The sequence below is a fragment of the Gymnoscopelus microlampas genome (genome assembly GCF_963454915.1).
Source record: "Gymnoscopelus microlampas genome assembly, chromosome: 14".
Taxonomy (NCBI): Eukaryota; Metazoa; Chordata; class Actinopteri; order Myctophiformes; family Myctophidae; genus Gymnoscopelus; species Gymnoscopelus microlampas.
Window position 1 is genome coordinate 39179168 of NC_139951.1, and position 14059 is coordinate 39193226.

General features: G+C 43.3%; 1 protein-coding gene across 1 annotated transcript in view; it reads right to left on the reverse strand.

Moving 5' to 3' along the window:
• The window catches only part of LOC311060208 (disintegrin and metalloproteinase domain-containing protein 12-like), a gene marked incomplete at both ends in the record, with an annotated part of 198964 nt that overhangs the window by 2143 nt on the left and 182762 nt on the right, over nt 1–14059 (reverse strand). Inside the window, 2 exons of the mRNA XM_084078341.1 lie at nt 8104–8307; nt 13874–13970. Coding sequence (XP_083934467.1) covers nt 8104–8307; nt 13874–13970 — 301 coding nt within the window. The remainder of the gene's footprint in view (nt 1–8103; nt 8308–13873; nt 13971–14059) is intronic.

Genomic DNA, 14059 nt, shown 5'->3' on the forward strand with positions numbered 1-14059 from the left:
TTGGCATATGAAGTCACAAAGGACAAACAGTTGTTCTCGCAATGGAAACTGTCAATCTACACGTGTGTGAATATCTTTTCAGTGACGTCACATTTTTTTGTGCGACTTCAAACTCGGATTACGCACGTGTGTAGATTACAGGTTATAAGTTCACATTTCAGTTTGACTCAAATCAAATCTAACATTACCATTTAGTTCTAGAGACTGGCAGGTTTAATGCCACAGAGGAAGAGAGATACTGTTTGTTTCGTGAACTTGGCGAAATTGAAAATGAGGTTCACTTTTTGTTTTGCTGCTCTAAATATGATGATACAAGAGAGGTATTTGTTAGTAAGATGTCTTCTATTTGTGGTGATTTCCTTGAGTTAGATGATGATTACGAAAAGCTTGAGGTATGTTTCGTTAAAGGAGCTTTTGTTGTGGCAGATTGTATGTGTCAAGCTTGGGAGAGAAGACAGAACACTAATTCTGAGATAATAATTGAATGTATGATGTGAATATATTGTAAAAACATGTTGTATGCGTAAAATGGTGTCTTATAAACCCATGAGGGTTGGGCACTTTGTGTGCAGGACACAGAAATAAAATGATCTATCCATCTATCTATCTACAAGCTCTCGACTTTTGCAACATAATCTACCTTCATCCAGAACCCTTGTAGGAGTGAGGATAGAGTAGCTACAGTAGGACAGGGTAGAATAAGGACCTGAGAAGCAGCCTTTTACATCTGTTCTCCATTCACTTCCTCCTCTCCTCGCGCCAAAGGGCTGGAGAGAAGCCTCCTCAAACATCTCCGACAGGACAGCAGCCAAGCGGCAGAACCTTGGAAAGCTCTAGACCGGTTATTTAAAATACCATTCCTTTCCACGATCTCAAGGTTTGACGGTGCTTAACCCTTTAGGACCGGGAACGCATTCCGCGTATAACCACTTTACCAATATGTTTATACTTTGGGCTATTCAAAAATAGCAGATATACAAGCTCATAGCACGGCACCGAGTGCCGCGCTATGAGCTTGTAGATCTGCTATTTTGGAAAAATCATGTACATTCGTGCAAATATTTGAATATATATATATTTTTAAAGGGAAAATGTTTTACTCAAATCTTTGCTTCTGGGGGTCCCTGGAACAAAACATTTTGAGATGGGGGTCGGTGTCCAAATACATATAATTTAGGGGGGTCCTTGACATGAAAAAAGTTTGAGAACCACTGATATTATAGCAACAAACGTTTTTCAGAAATTGTTAGGATATAGACGACATTTGTAAAATTCCCAGAGGCAAAAGTTTGAGATACAAATGTTCGCTTTAAAAATATAGTTTTGCAAAAATGTTCCCGGTTTTTCAAAAAAGAGCAGATCTACAAGCTCCGAGTTTACAAGCTACGAGCTTGTAGATCTGCTATTTTTTTGAATAGCCAAAGATATCTAAAAAGTGACACACAGATGCGTTCCCGCCGGTCTTAATGGGTTAATGCAATGTTTCTCTTCTAAACCCTAACGGCCCTCTGAGAGGCTTCTTTTATGCCATCCATAAAGTGATTACGACCGGTTATGCCTCCCCTTTGCATCCATAATGCCAAAATCCATTAAGATATATATACTCCTGCAGCACTGCTAATAAATCATAACGTTCGCCGCCAGCCGCTTCATGCGAGGGGGGGGGAGACCGGGGGGGGGGGGGGGGGGGGGGGCGGGGCTCAGATCAATCCAAAAGCATCAGAACAAGTATCAAACGGTGGTTTAGATGAAAGGCAGACAAATCAAAAATATGAAGGGTCTATTAAGCGATGATGATGAATAGACATAAAACTCTCAATCTTGATTTCCCCCGAGCAGCGGTGGAAAAAGTACTCACATTTTTTAACTCGAGGAAAAGTAGCAATACCTCAAAAGGCCTGTGTTCAAAAGGTTACTTGAGTAAAAGTACAAAAGTATTGGCATCAAAATATACGTCAAGTACCAAAAGCAAAAGTACTAAAATGTTTGAAAACAGCAGATCTACAAGCTCACAACGCGTCGCATCGGCTATTGTCAAATAGCCTAGGTATAAAATAGGGCTAAAGTGCTTAATGTATGTTTTATAATATAATAGTTCATATCTGCAAAGTAACTAAACTTTTCAAATAATTGTAGTGGAGTAAAAGTACAATATTTTGTGCCCTTTCCCTATACACCCCCCTGCAGAGATGCTTCCTGCTGCTGGGGTGGGGACTGGGGAGGCAAAGCCTGGACCAACCAAGCAGCTGCCTCAGATACCAGCGTCGTCGGGTCTGATGCCAACGGGCATGGCTTTCAATTTCACACTCACACACATTAACCCATTAAGACCGGGAACGCATCTGTGTCCTTTTTATGAGCTTGTAGGTCTGCTATTTTTGAAAATTTGTGAAGATTTGTGTCAAAATCCTGGATTATATATTTTCTAAAGCGAACATTTGTAAAATATTTAGTTCCCCGAACCCCAAGAAGCAAAGATTTGAGTTACAAATGTCAGCAAAAAAAGAAGAAAAAAAATCTAATATTTGCACAACTTTTCATGATTTTTCTAAAATTGCAGATCTACAAGCTTGTATATTTGCTATTTTTGAATAGCCCAACAAAATCCAAAAATGACACACAGATGCGTTCCCGGTCTTAAAGAGTTAAAAGAGCGGCGCCTGAAAGGGGAAGAGATGCTTCCTCGTGAGAAATGAGCTTCTTCCCACGTGCTGTTCACCCTGGGCAAGACCTGGGATGTTGGTTGTAGGAAGTTGACAACCGGAAATGGTTGAATTTGGCGTAAGTACCGCCCAAGGAAATGACGTTGATGCTTTACAAAATCTGTTAACATTCTCCGTGAATGAAACGAGTGGTGTGATTGGTCAAAAATAGCGTTTCCGGAGGAAACGGAAATCCTGTCCACTCAGGACTTCCTAGACACTCGCTGCTTTAGGTCGTGACCAGGCTCTTCTTTTCGCAGATGAGTGAGGCTGGGACCGAGGTTACGTGCTGTTGGAAGTGTGTTGAAAAAAAGAAAGAACCCCACCGCCACAACAACAACAACAACAACAACAACAACAACAACAACAACAACAACACAGAACTTTGATCATAAAGCAAAGTTCTACTCAAACGTCTTCAGCAAACAATATCCTGACGCTGGAATTTCGTCATTTTAGGGGCAAGGCCACTTGCCTTTGGTGTTTTTTGAGGGCACAAAGGCCAAATGCCAGGGCAGGAAGGCCATCAAATAAAACAAGATTTTAGTCCATTGACAGAATGAATTGAATGTAAGGGTTAAGGATGATTTAAAATGTAATATGTAGGACTATCTGCAGTGAAATTATGGTATTTACAATCTGATCCATGCTCAGCCCTGCACCAATCATAGTTACTGGATTGGTTTAAAGCAGTGGCGTGCACAGACATTTTGAGGGGCAGGTGCTCAAGTAAATTATACTTTTTTTTGATTACTTGGTCTGCTCTTTTTTCCCTCTACACCTATACCTCTTTGCCAAAAATAGCAGATCTACAAGCCCACAACGCGAGGCGTTGTGGGCTTGTAGATCTGCTATTTTTGGCTAAAGTTCTCCTCAGAAAAGGGATGCTAGGTTTGGAGTGGTTATGGTAAAAAGAAAAATCATGTCACATAAAGATTTGGCGGACCCCCTGTAGTAACTCTGAGGACCCCCTAGGGGTCCCGGACCCCCTGTTGAAGACCCCTGCTGTAAACTGAAGTGCCCTTTTTTTTCAAAAGGGCACTTCTGGTCAAAGGGCAGGTGCTCCAGCACCACCTAGAGTCTATCTGTGCACGTCCCTGGTTTAAAGATGGGGACTCAGCGGGGAGTTAAGAATACAGAATCTCAACATTATGATAAGAAAGAGACACTGGTGTCTACATATTGTCAAGAAAGAGACAGAGGAGAAAGTGGTACAGTCAACTGGGGCATTAAGGCCACTGTGGCCTCGGGGGCATGCCATATTTTTGAGGGGCACAAGGCCAAACTGAGGGACAACGACGGCCATGACCTTCGTGGCCTCCCTGAAATTCCTGCCTTGCTGACGCTCATCGTGCATTTCGAGAACACAATTAGTGCACGTTCACGTCTAATCGCGGGGACGCGAGTGTGGTGTGACACTCATCACGATCCATCACGCTGACGTCGTTGTCGCATTTGAAAAAAAAAAAATTCATCCACCAAGGCGTCATCTGCGACCCTGAGCGTTAATCTGTAAAGTCATTAGCACTTTAACACCCACTTAATTAGGCTGATATTGGGTTGCGGGCATGGCGTTGACCTCTGCCCAACCCCCGCCGCAAGTCGTATCCCCTGCCCTCCCTGGGGCGAGACTATGATCCTTGACATAATTAAAATCAAATCATAGGGGCGAGAGGAGCTTTAGCACTTGACACTCACTGAGGACTTGACTCAATCTCTTTGCTGTTTTTCTTTCTCTAATAATACTGTATCTCTGTCTCTTTCCCGCCCAGAGGGTCCGTGTCTCTGTCCCCTGTGGACGGGTCATACAGGATTAGAGAGGCAAATAAGGGATCTCAAAGGATCACTGAGTTATTGAGATACCCACCCAAGGACACTTTAGTTTTCAATTCACCTCAACTTTGACTGACTTCATTTGTACTGGCAACGACATTGTAAAAAAAAACCTGATCATTGATTTAACTCTGAAAGCGTCAAATATTCCCAAAAGGGCGTCCCCTCCTCCCGACAACAGCAGTTTCCATTTCCTTTATGTACTGTACTGAATGTACTTGGACTCCGCGGCCAAACATTTATCATTTTGGGGGTCCTTGACATGAAAACGTTTGAGAACCACTGCTATAAGGTACTAGAACATATCTGTACAGTGGGATAAAATACTGGATTTAATCTACAACATACAGTAAGTCATTACCCAAGGATAGATAGCTAGACGGACAGACGGAGAGAGAGAGAGAGAGAGAGAGAGAGAGAGAGAGAGAGAGAGAGAGAGAGAGAGAGAGAGAGAGAGAGAGAGAGAGAGAGAGAGAGAGAGAGAGAGAGAGAGAGAGAGAGAGAGAGAGAGAGAGAGAGAGAGAGAGAGACAGAGAGACAGAGAGGCAGAGAGACAGAGAGACAGAGAGAGAGGACTTTATCCGGAGGGAAATTCAGTTGTCATCGCGGCACCACAGTAAGAAGGAAACAAAGATTCATGTAAGGGTAGAAGAGAACAAGAGCAGAATAAGTTGTAGCCTACTAGTAAAAAAAAAAGAAAATAGGTAACAAAATAATAATATTTTGTGTTTGAGTTTTGCTTCAGGGTTTTGCTACGGTGTGTTGACATCAGGCTGTTATAGCAATGTATTATTATGAAGGACAAACAACACCAGAGTAATGGACAGTTTGTGACAGTGTGGAATGGCAAAGTGACTGAGTTTTGTCTCAAAGCCCCGGGGCTCAAGGCTCAGGTAGCGTTTTTTCCCTGAGGCTGAAGGACAAAAACAAACAAACAAAAGAAATCTAAACAAAACGAGCTGTATTCAGGGCACGGCCTCACCGCACTTTTATTTTACCTATGGGGCGGAATCTGCCAATGCTTTGTCAATGCAAATGCGTGAATTCATGGTCTTGCGCATCTTTCTGGAGAATCCACGCATTTGCATTGACAAAGCATTGGCATGTTCCGCCCCATAGGTAAAATAAAAGTGCGGTGTGACCGCGGCCTCAATCTGTAAACACATCCTTGTAGTTTTTATTTTTAACTCTGTGTTACTTGCACTTAAATGTACACATCGTTGCCGTCGGGCAGAAAACCTCAACCTCAAGACTTGGAAAAGCATCTGTGTCATTTTAAGATTTCTTTGCCTATTCAAAAGCTCATAGCGCAGCACCGTGTGCCGCACTATGAGCTTGTAGATCTGCAAAAAAAAAAAAAAAAAACTGAAAATTTGTGCAAATCTCTGGTTTGAATATATATTTTTAACTAAAATCTTTGCTTCTCGGAATTTTACAAATGTCTTCTAAATCCTAAAAAACGTATGTATGACCCCCAAAATTTTATGTATTTGTCCGCACCCCCATCTCAAAATATGTTGTTCCAGGGACCCCCAGAAGCAAAGATTTGAGTTGTTCCCAAATGTTCCCTTTAAAAATTCTAAGACTTTGAAAAATGTTCAACATTTTTCAAAAATAGCAGATCTACAAGCTGAATCCCACCAACGTTATAGTATAGGCCCGCCTTACCTGTGTCTGATTGGCTCCCTGGCAGGCATAGTTTTACTGAGGTTAGGCTTAGGGGTTAAGGTTCGGTTTAGGCAGAGTGGCAAAAAACGAGAACTGTCGGTCACAGCGACTACTGGCCAATCCCAGCGGGTTTCGCCTAGAACCGCGGTGGGCAGTTGTTGATGTTGACAGCAAAGTTTGATTTAGTTTTGAGTCATAGTCTTTTGAATAACATTCCATTTAGTTTTAGTCAGTGGCGTGCACAGACATTTTGAGGGGCAGGTGCTCAAGTAAATTATACTTTTTTTTGTTTAGTTGGTCTGCTCTTTTTTCCCTCGACACCTATACCTCTTTGCCAAAAATAGCCGATCTACAAGCCCACAACGCCTCGCAGCGCGAGGCGTTGTGGGCTTGTAGATCTGCTATTTTTGGCTAAAGTTCTCCTCAGAAAAGGGATGCTAGGTTTCGAGTGGTTATGGTAAAAAGAAAAATCTCATCACATAAAGATTTGGCGGACCCCCTGTAGTAACTCTGAGGACCCCCTAGGGGTCCCGGACCCCCTGTTGAAGACCCCTGCTGTAAACTGGAAAAAAAAAACTTTTTTTTGTTTTTTTTTCAAAAGGGCACTTCTGGTCAAGAGGGCAAAGGGCAGGTGCTCTAGCACCACCTAGAGTCTTTCTGTGCACGTCCCTGGTTTTAGTCATATTTTAGTCATCTGAAATGTTTTCGTTTTTGTCCAGTTTTCTAAAATGGATTTTGGCGGTGCCGTGATGGCGTCGTAATTACCGATTTTACACTTAGTTGCATGCTGAAAATAGCCGATGTACGAGCTCACAACGCGTCGCGCTGCGAGCTTGTAGATCGGCCATTTTCAGAGTGCAACAGCCGAGCGCAACCAAACATAAAATGACTTTTAGTTCTACTGGATCTCTTCTCCACTGTAGTCCCTCACTAACATTTTAGTCTAGTTTTTATTTGTTGACGCAATTGTCAACATATTTAGTCTTAGTCTTAGTCATCGTAGCTTAGTTTTTATTCCGTTTTCGTCAGTGAAAAAAAGGTAGTCGACGAACATTTCTCGTCATAGTTTTAGTCGACGAAATAATTCAAATCAACACTGCCTAGAGAACTGCGCTGGGATCCATAATAACGCGGCAACTGGCAGTTCCGCCACTTCCTGGTGCCGGAAGTAAATACTCGATGCATTTTTCCCATTGACTTTTCCAAAAATATTTATATCAATCAATTTAAGCCTAGAATCAAGCTATCCAGGATAGCGGTGAATCATGACCATAAAACCTTTTTTTCTGTGATTTTTTTTATTTTATATTTAATGATATGATATACTATATTTAATAAATACCCTTTGTTTTGCCGTTTAAAAAAAGTTTTTTTTCACAGAATCAAACGTTTTATGGTCATGATTCACCAGGATCCTGGATAGCTTGATTCTAGGCTTAAATTAATTTATATAAATATTTTTGTAAAAGTCAATGGGAAAAATGCATTGAGTATTTACTTCCGGCACCAGGAAGTGGGCGGGAACTGCGACGCTCTATAGCAACTGACAGTATAGCAACCGACAGTATAGCAACTGACAGTATAGCAACCGACAGCATAGCAACCGACAGCATAGCAACCGACAGTATAGCAACCGACAGTATAGCAACCGACAGCATAGCAACCGACAGTATAGCAACCGACGGGGAGGGCCGCTCAAACTCACCATGACCATCCTGCAGGAAGCATGGCGCTGTGGCACGCTGCGGAGGAATGACGCGCCGCCGCGGGCTTGGTGGTGGGGGGCGTGGCCTTGAGGAGGAGGAGGGGGTGGAGCCGCCGCCGCCGCCCCCACCCCCCGGTGGTGGTGGTGGGGAGGAGGAGGAGGGGCCGGGGGCCTCGGCGAGGGAACCACCCCCACGGGGGAGGAGAGGAGGGACAGGGTGAGAGACAGCGGGACGACGACGGGGGCGTGGCCGCTGCTGCTGCCGAGGTGAACGACGGAGGGGGGGCACTGGGGCAGCCGGCGCAGGTTGTGGTGGGAGGAGGGGGCCCCCGGTGGCGGTGGTAGCGGCAGGCGGCAGGCCGCCGCCTCGGCTCCTAGGTGAGGAGGAGGAGGAGGAGGCTGTGGAGAGACACCAGACAAAAAGTCAGAGAGAGAGAGAGAGACGAAACGCACGCACATGCACGCACGCATACACACACACACACCACCCCGCGAGCTGTCTGTTTCCTATCAGCCAGCAGTCGTGTTAATCCATTGAGACCTGGAACTGTGTCATTTTTAGATTTGAGCTAAAAAGCATTATTTTACACTTTGGGCTATTTTTGAAAAATCGTGAAAATGTGTGCAAATCTTTGAATATATATATTTTTAAAGCGAACATTTTTAACTCAAATCGTTGCTTCTGGGGGGTTCCTGGAACAACATATTTTGATGGGGGTCCGCGGCGAAATACACATAATTTTGGGGGTCCTTGACATGAAAAAGATTGAGCACCACTGATATAGAAACATACGTTTTTAAGAAAACTGTTGAGATTTAGGAGACATGTAGAATCGGCTTCAGGTCTCAATGGGTTAACCCATTAAAACCGGGAACCACTTTAACCATTATTTTATACTTTGGGCAATTCAAAAACAGCAGAGCAGATCTGCTGTTTTTGAAAAAATCGTGACAATATGCGCAAATCTTTGAATATGTATATTTTTTTAAGTGAACATTTGTAACTGTCAAATGTCTTCATTTCTCTGAAAAACTACTGTTGCTATGTCAGTCGTGCTCAAACTTTTTCTTGTCAAGGACCACCCAAAAATGACATGTTTTTGGCCCGCCGACCCCAATCAAAATGTTGTTCCAGGGACCCAAATGTTCAAGATGCACAAATGTTCAAGATTGTTCAAAAACAGCAGATCTACAAGCTCATAGTGCGGCCGCGCTAAGATCTCGTAGATCTGCTATTTTTGAAAAATCGTTAAAATGTGTGCAAATCTTTGAATATATATTATTTTAAAGCGAACATTTTGTACTCAAATCTTTGCTTCTGGGGGGTCCCTGGAACAACATATTTTGATGGGGGTCCGCGGCCAAATACATATAATTTTGGGGGTCCTTGACATGAAAAAGTTTGAGAACCACTGAATTATAGAAACATACGTTTTTTCAGAATACTGTTGGGATTTAGAAGACATTTGTAGAATCGGCTTCAGGTCTTAATGGGTTAACCTCCTCCCCCCCTCTCACCGCCCTTCCTTCCCTTTTCCGAGGCTGTCCGCGGGGGGGGGGGGGGGGGGCATAAATCAAGTGCTCCTGACGGTCTGCTCTCTGCTCCCTAAGGTGCTGCTCAGGTTAGCGTATCAAAGGGCTGAGAAGAGACAAAAAGATCCTGCTGCCACGAGCACCCGTCTGGCAGGGGTGGAAAAAGTACAGACATTGTTTTACTTAAAGGACGACTTCACCACTTTTCAACATATCTTCATATAATAGGTCCTCACTAATGCTCATGATAAAATGGTACAATCTTTTTCTAATCAGTCTGTGTCTCAGAGGAGGGCTGTAGACAGTTCAGAAACCTGTCTACCAGTGACATCATCGATGGGGAATCCAAGCTAATAGAAACTGCAGGCTTTGTATTCCTGGAAAGTTGCAATGCAATAATAGATCCCATTGTTCTCACCTTAATACAAATCTGAATAAAAAAATTGTAATCTTTTTGGAGAAAAAAAATCCTGCCTAACGATGATGTCACTGGTAGACGGGTTTCTGGACTGTCCACAGCCCTCCTATGAGACACAGACCAAGTAGAAAAAAATGGTATCATTTTATCATGAGCATTAGTGAGGACCTATTATATGAAGATAGGTTGAAAAGTGGTGAAGTCGTCCTTTAACCCATTGAGACCTGAAGCCGATTCTACATGACTCCTAAATCTCAACGGTATTCTGAAAAACGTATGTTTCTATATCAGTGGTTCTCAATCTTTTTCATGTCAAGGACCCCCAAAATGATATGTACTTGGCCGTGGACCCCCATCAAAATATTTTGTTCCAGGGACCCCCCAGAAGCAAAGATTTGAGTTTAAAATGTTCGCTTTAAAAATATATATATTCAAAGAGTTGCACACATTTTCACGATTTTTCAAAAATAGCCCAAAGTGTAAAATAATGCTTTTTAGCTCAAAGCAAAAAATGACACAGTTCCAGGCCTCAATGGGTTAAGTAAAAGTATCAGTACTGCAATGTAGAAATACTCTTAAAAGTCCGGAATTTCCAAAATTTACTTGAGTAAAAGTACAACATTATCGGTATCAAAATGTACTTAAAGTACCAAAAGTAGAAAGTACTCTATTATGCAGAGTGTCCTATTTCACGTTTCAAGCTTTCAAATGAATACATCTTTTGAAAGTAGCAGATCTACAAGCTCACAATGCATTGTGAGCTTTTAGATCGGCTATTTTCAAATAGCCAAAGTTTAAATAGAAGAGGCTGATGTGTGTTTTCTAATAGTAATTCAAATCTACAAAGTAACTAAAGTTTGTAGTGGAGTAAAAGTACAATATTTGCCTCTGAGCTGCAGTGGAGTAGAAGTAAAAGTATTGGAAATACTCAAGTAAAGTACAAATACCTCAACATTTGTACTTAAGTACAGCACTTGAGTAAATGTACTTAGTTACTTTCCACCACTGCTGTCTGGTCTCAGGAAAAGCAGCGTCCAGGCAGAGGACCCCACACACCCACACACACACACACACACACACACACACACACACACACACACACACACACACACACACACACACACACACACACACACACACACACACACACACACACACACACACTCATATGGGCAGAGCTAACTAACAGCGCAGAACATGGGCCAAAATATGAGTCTGCTTGTTATTCAACACTGGCCAGACTTGGTGTGTATGTGCTCAAATGTACACCCAGTACACACACATACATACAGTACGTGTGCTTGTGCACGCACACGCACACACACACACACACACACACACACACACACACACACACACACACACACGCACACACACACACACGCACAGACACACACACACACACACACACACACACACACGCACAGACAGACACACAGACATATGCACACACACACACACACACGCGCGCGCGCACGCACACACACACACGGCACCGATTTAACCCATTGAGACCTGAAGCCGATTCTACATGTCTCCTAAATCCCAACAGTTTTCTGAAAAACGTATGTTTCTATGTCAGTGGTGCTCAATCTTTTTCATGTCAAGGACCCCCAAAATGATATGAATTTGGCCGCGGACCCCCATCAAAATATGTTGTTCCAGGGACCCCCCCAGAAGCAAAGATTTGAGTAAAAAATGTTCGCTTTAAAAAATATATATGTTATATATATATATACGAGCTTGTAGATCTGCTATTTTTGAATAGCCCAAAGTGTAAAATAATGCGTTTTAGCTCAAATCAAAAAATGAGACAGTTCCAGGTCTTAATGGGTTAACACAGCTCCTGACAACTGGAAAATGACCTCACCTGCACTCCGCTTACACATCAAACAGTCTTACATCCTTTCTCTTCTTACCGTACAGCGTCCACAATGAAAAGCACATGCTGGGGCTAACTAAAAACACCCCTATCCCTACAGTATAACCCATTCATTCCGGGGGGAACGCGTCTCTGTCATTTTATAAGATTTCTTTGGGCTATTCTAAAGAAATAGCAGATCCACAAGCTCACAGCACGGCACCGAGTGCCGCGCTGTGAGCTTGTGGATCTTGCTATTTCTTTAGAAAAAGCGTGAAAATGTGTGCGATATAATTTCTTTTTAAAAGCCATCGTTTGTCAAATATCTTGTTCCAGGGACACACCCCCCGGAAGCAAAGATTTGAGTTACAAATGTTCGCTTTAAAAAGTTTATATGTATCCAAGGATTTGGACACATTTTCACGAGATCTACAAGCTCCAAGAGTGCCGCGCTATGAGCTTGTATATCTGCTGTTATATTTGAACAGCCAAAGAAATCTTAAAATGTCAGAGACGCGTTAACTCGGACTGAATGGGATAATGTACAACAGCAGACGCGTGCGTCGTGTCTGGGGCGCGCGCGTGTGTGTGTGCGTGTGTGTGTGTGTATGTGCCAGCCTGCAACACGAAAAAATGATCAAATCAAACTCTCCTCCCTCCTATTTGAACCCTGTTTCAAATCGATCACAGAGCCCTATCATTGTTATATAATAAAAGCCGGAGCAATCACAGCGTTGTTAAGGCAACACGGCTTAGACATTCCGTACAGCAGAGCAACAGCAAGAGGTGCGGCTGTGTTTTTTGCAATTATCCGCAAGAGGGTGGACTCTGTAACCAGAATGGACAGCCCGCCCGCATCAACATTCCCCGCGTGAGACACGCGCAAGATAAATCAATTTCTCCCCCTAACAGGCGTTCTTCTCTCTAATGACAAGAAATGTATTGAAGTGTCATGAGCACGTTGTGCTCACCACCTAGGTTCCATTATCGTGGCCTGGCCTCCTCCGCCGCCGTGTGTACGGCCACGCGGAGCGGGGGGGGGGGGGGGGGTGCTTTAATTGGATTTGAATGAGCTGCCGTTTATGTGAAAACAACATGCCACTCTGGGAGAGAATGATTTAGCATTTTTGAGGGAAAGAGAGAGAGAGAGAGAGAGAGAGAGCGCTGGAGCATTATACTGTAGGCAGGATGAAGCTTCTCCTTTAAACACATCAGTGGTGGGAGAGGTACTCAAATGTTTTACTTCTACTTTTACTTCTACTCCAATACCAATACATCTGCTATTTTTTAAATATTTTTGGGGGGGCTTTTTCTGCTTCGGGATCGGGACTCGAACCCCGCGACACGCTGTCATGCAGGCTGCAATGGAGCCTAGCTGCCCGGACCGCTAGGTCAGCGGTTGGGGCCAATAGAAGCAATTCTATAGGATATTTTTTGCTATTCGTCATACAACAGAGTACTGTATATATAGGACTTGAGTGGCCCAATGTATCTGGTAATAGACTAGTGGGATATCATATTATGGCTTTGTATACAGTCTCTGTGTTGCACACAGGAGTGCGTTTCTGGGGTTTGTTTATTGTGTGTGTGTGTGTGTGTGTGTGTGTGTGTGTGTGTGTGTGTGTGTGTGTGTGCGTGTGCGTGTGCGTGTGTGTGTGTGTGTGTGTGCGCGTGTGTGTGTGTGTGTTTGAATTACTATACTTGCGAGGACCAAGTATAGTAGAATTTGAAGAAACCTACATTGTGAGGACCGTTTTCCTGGTCCTCACAAGACAAATGGTTGTTTTATAGTTAAAAAAATAATTTTCAGAGATACGTTTACAATTACAAAAACATTCAGGTTAGGATTAGACATTTAGAAGGCTAGGTTTAGGGATTGGAATTAGAGTTCAACATGATTTATACTTATACTTAGCCATGTGTCATGCATCGAAAAAACAGTTTTTCGGCTTTAGGCTTACAGTTAAAAATGGCAAAATAATACATATATTTTTAAATGACATTCATTAAATGGCTGTCCTAAAGCGTTGATGTCCTCACAAGTATAGTAATACAAACCTGTGTGTGTGTGTCTGTGTGTGCGTGTGTGCGTGCGCGTGCGTGTGCGCAAAATAATGCGCGTGCGTGTGTGTGTGCGCCTGTGAGAGTATAACCTTGAAAATGGCTCCATGAGGCGGTGGTGGGCTTCTGCACACTGACTGCTGTGGGTTAGGAGGACTGGACGGTCGGCTTGGCCCCCCACTCACTGACCTGGGGGAGGGGGAGGCAATATAAAGACATCTCACATGAATTAAGAGCACATGATTACATAATGTGTGTGTGTGTGTGGGGGGGGGGCT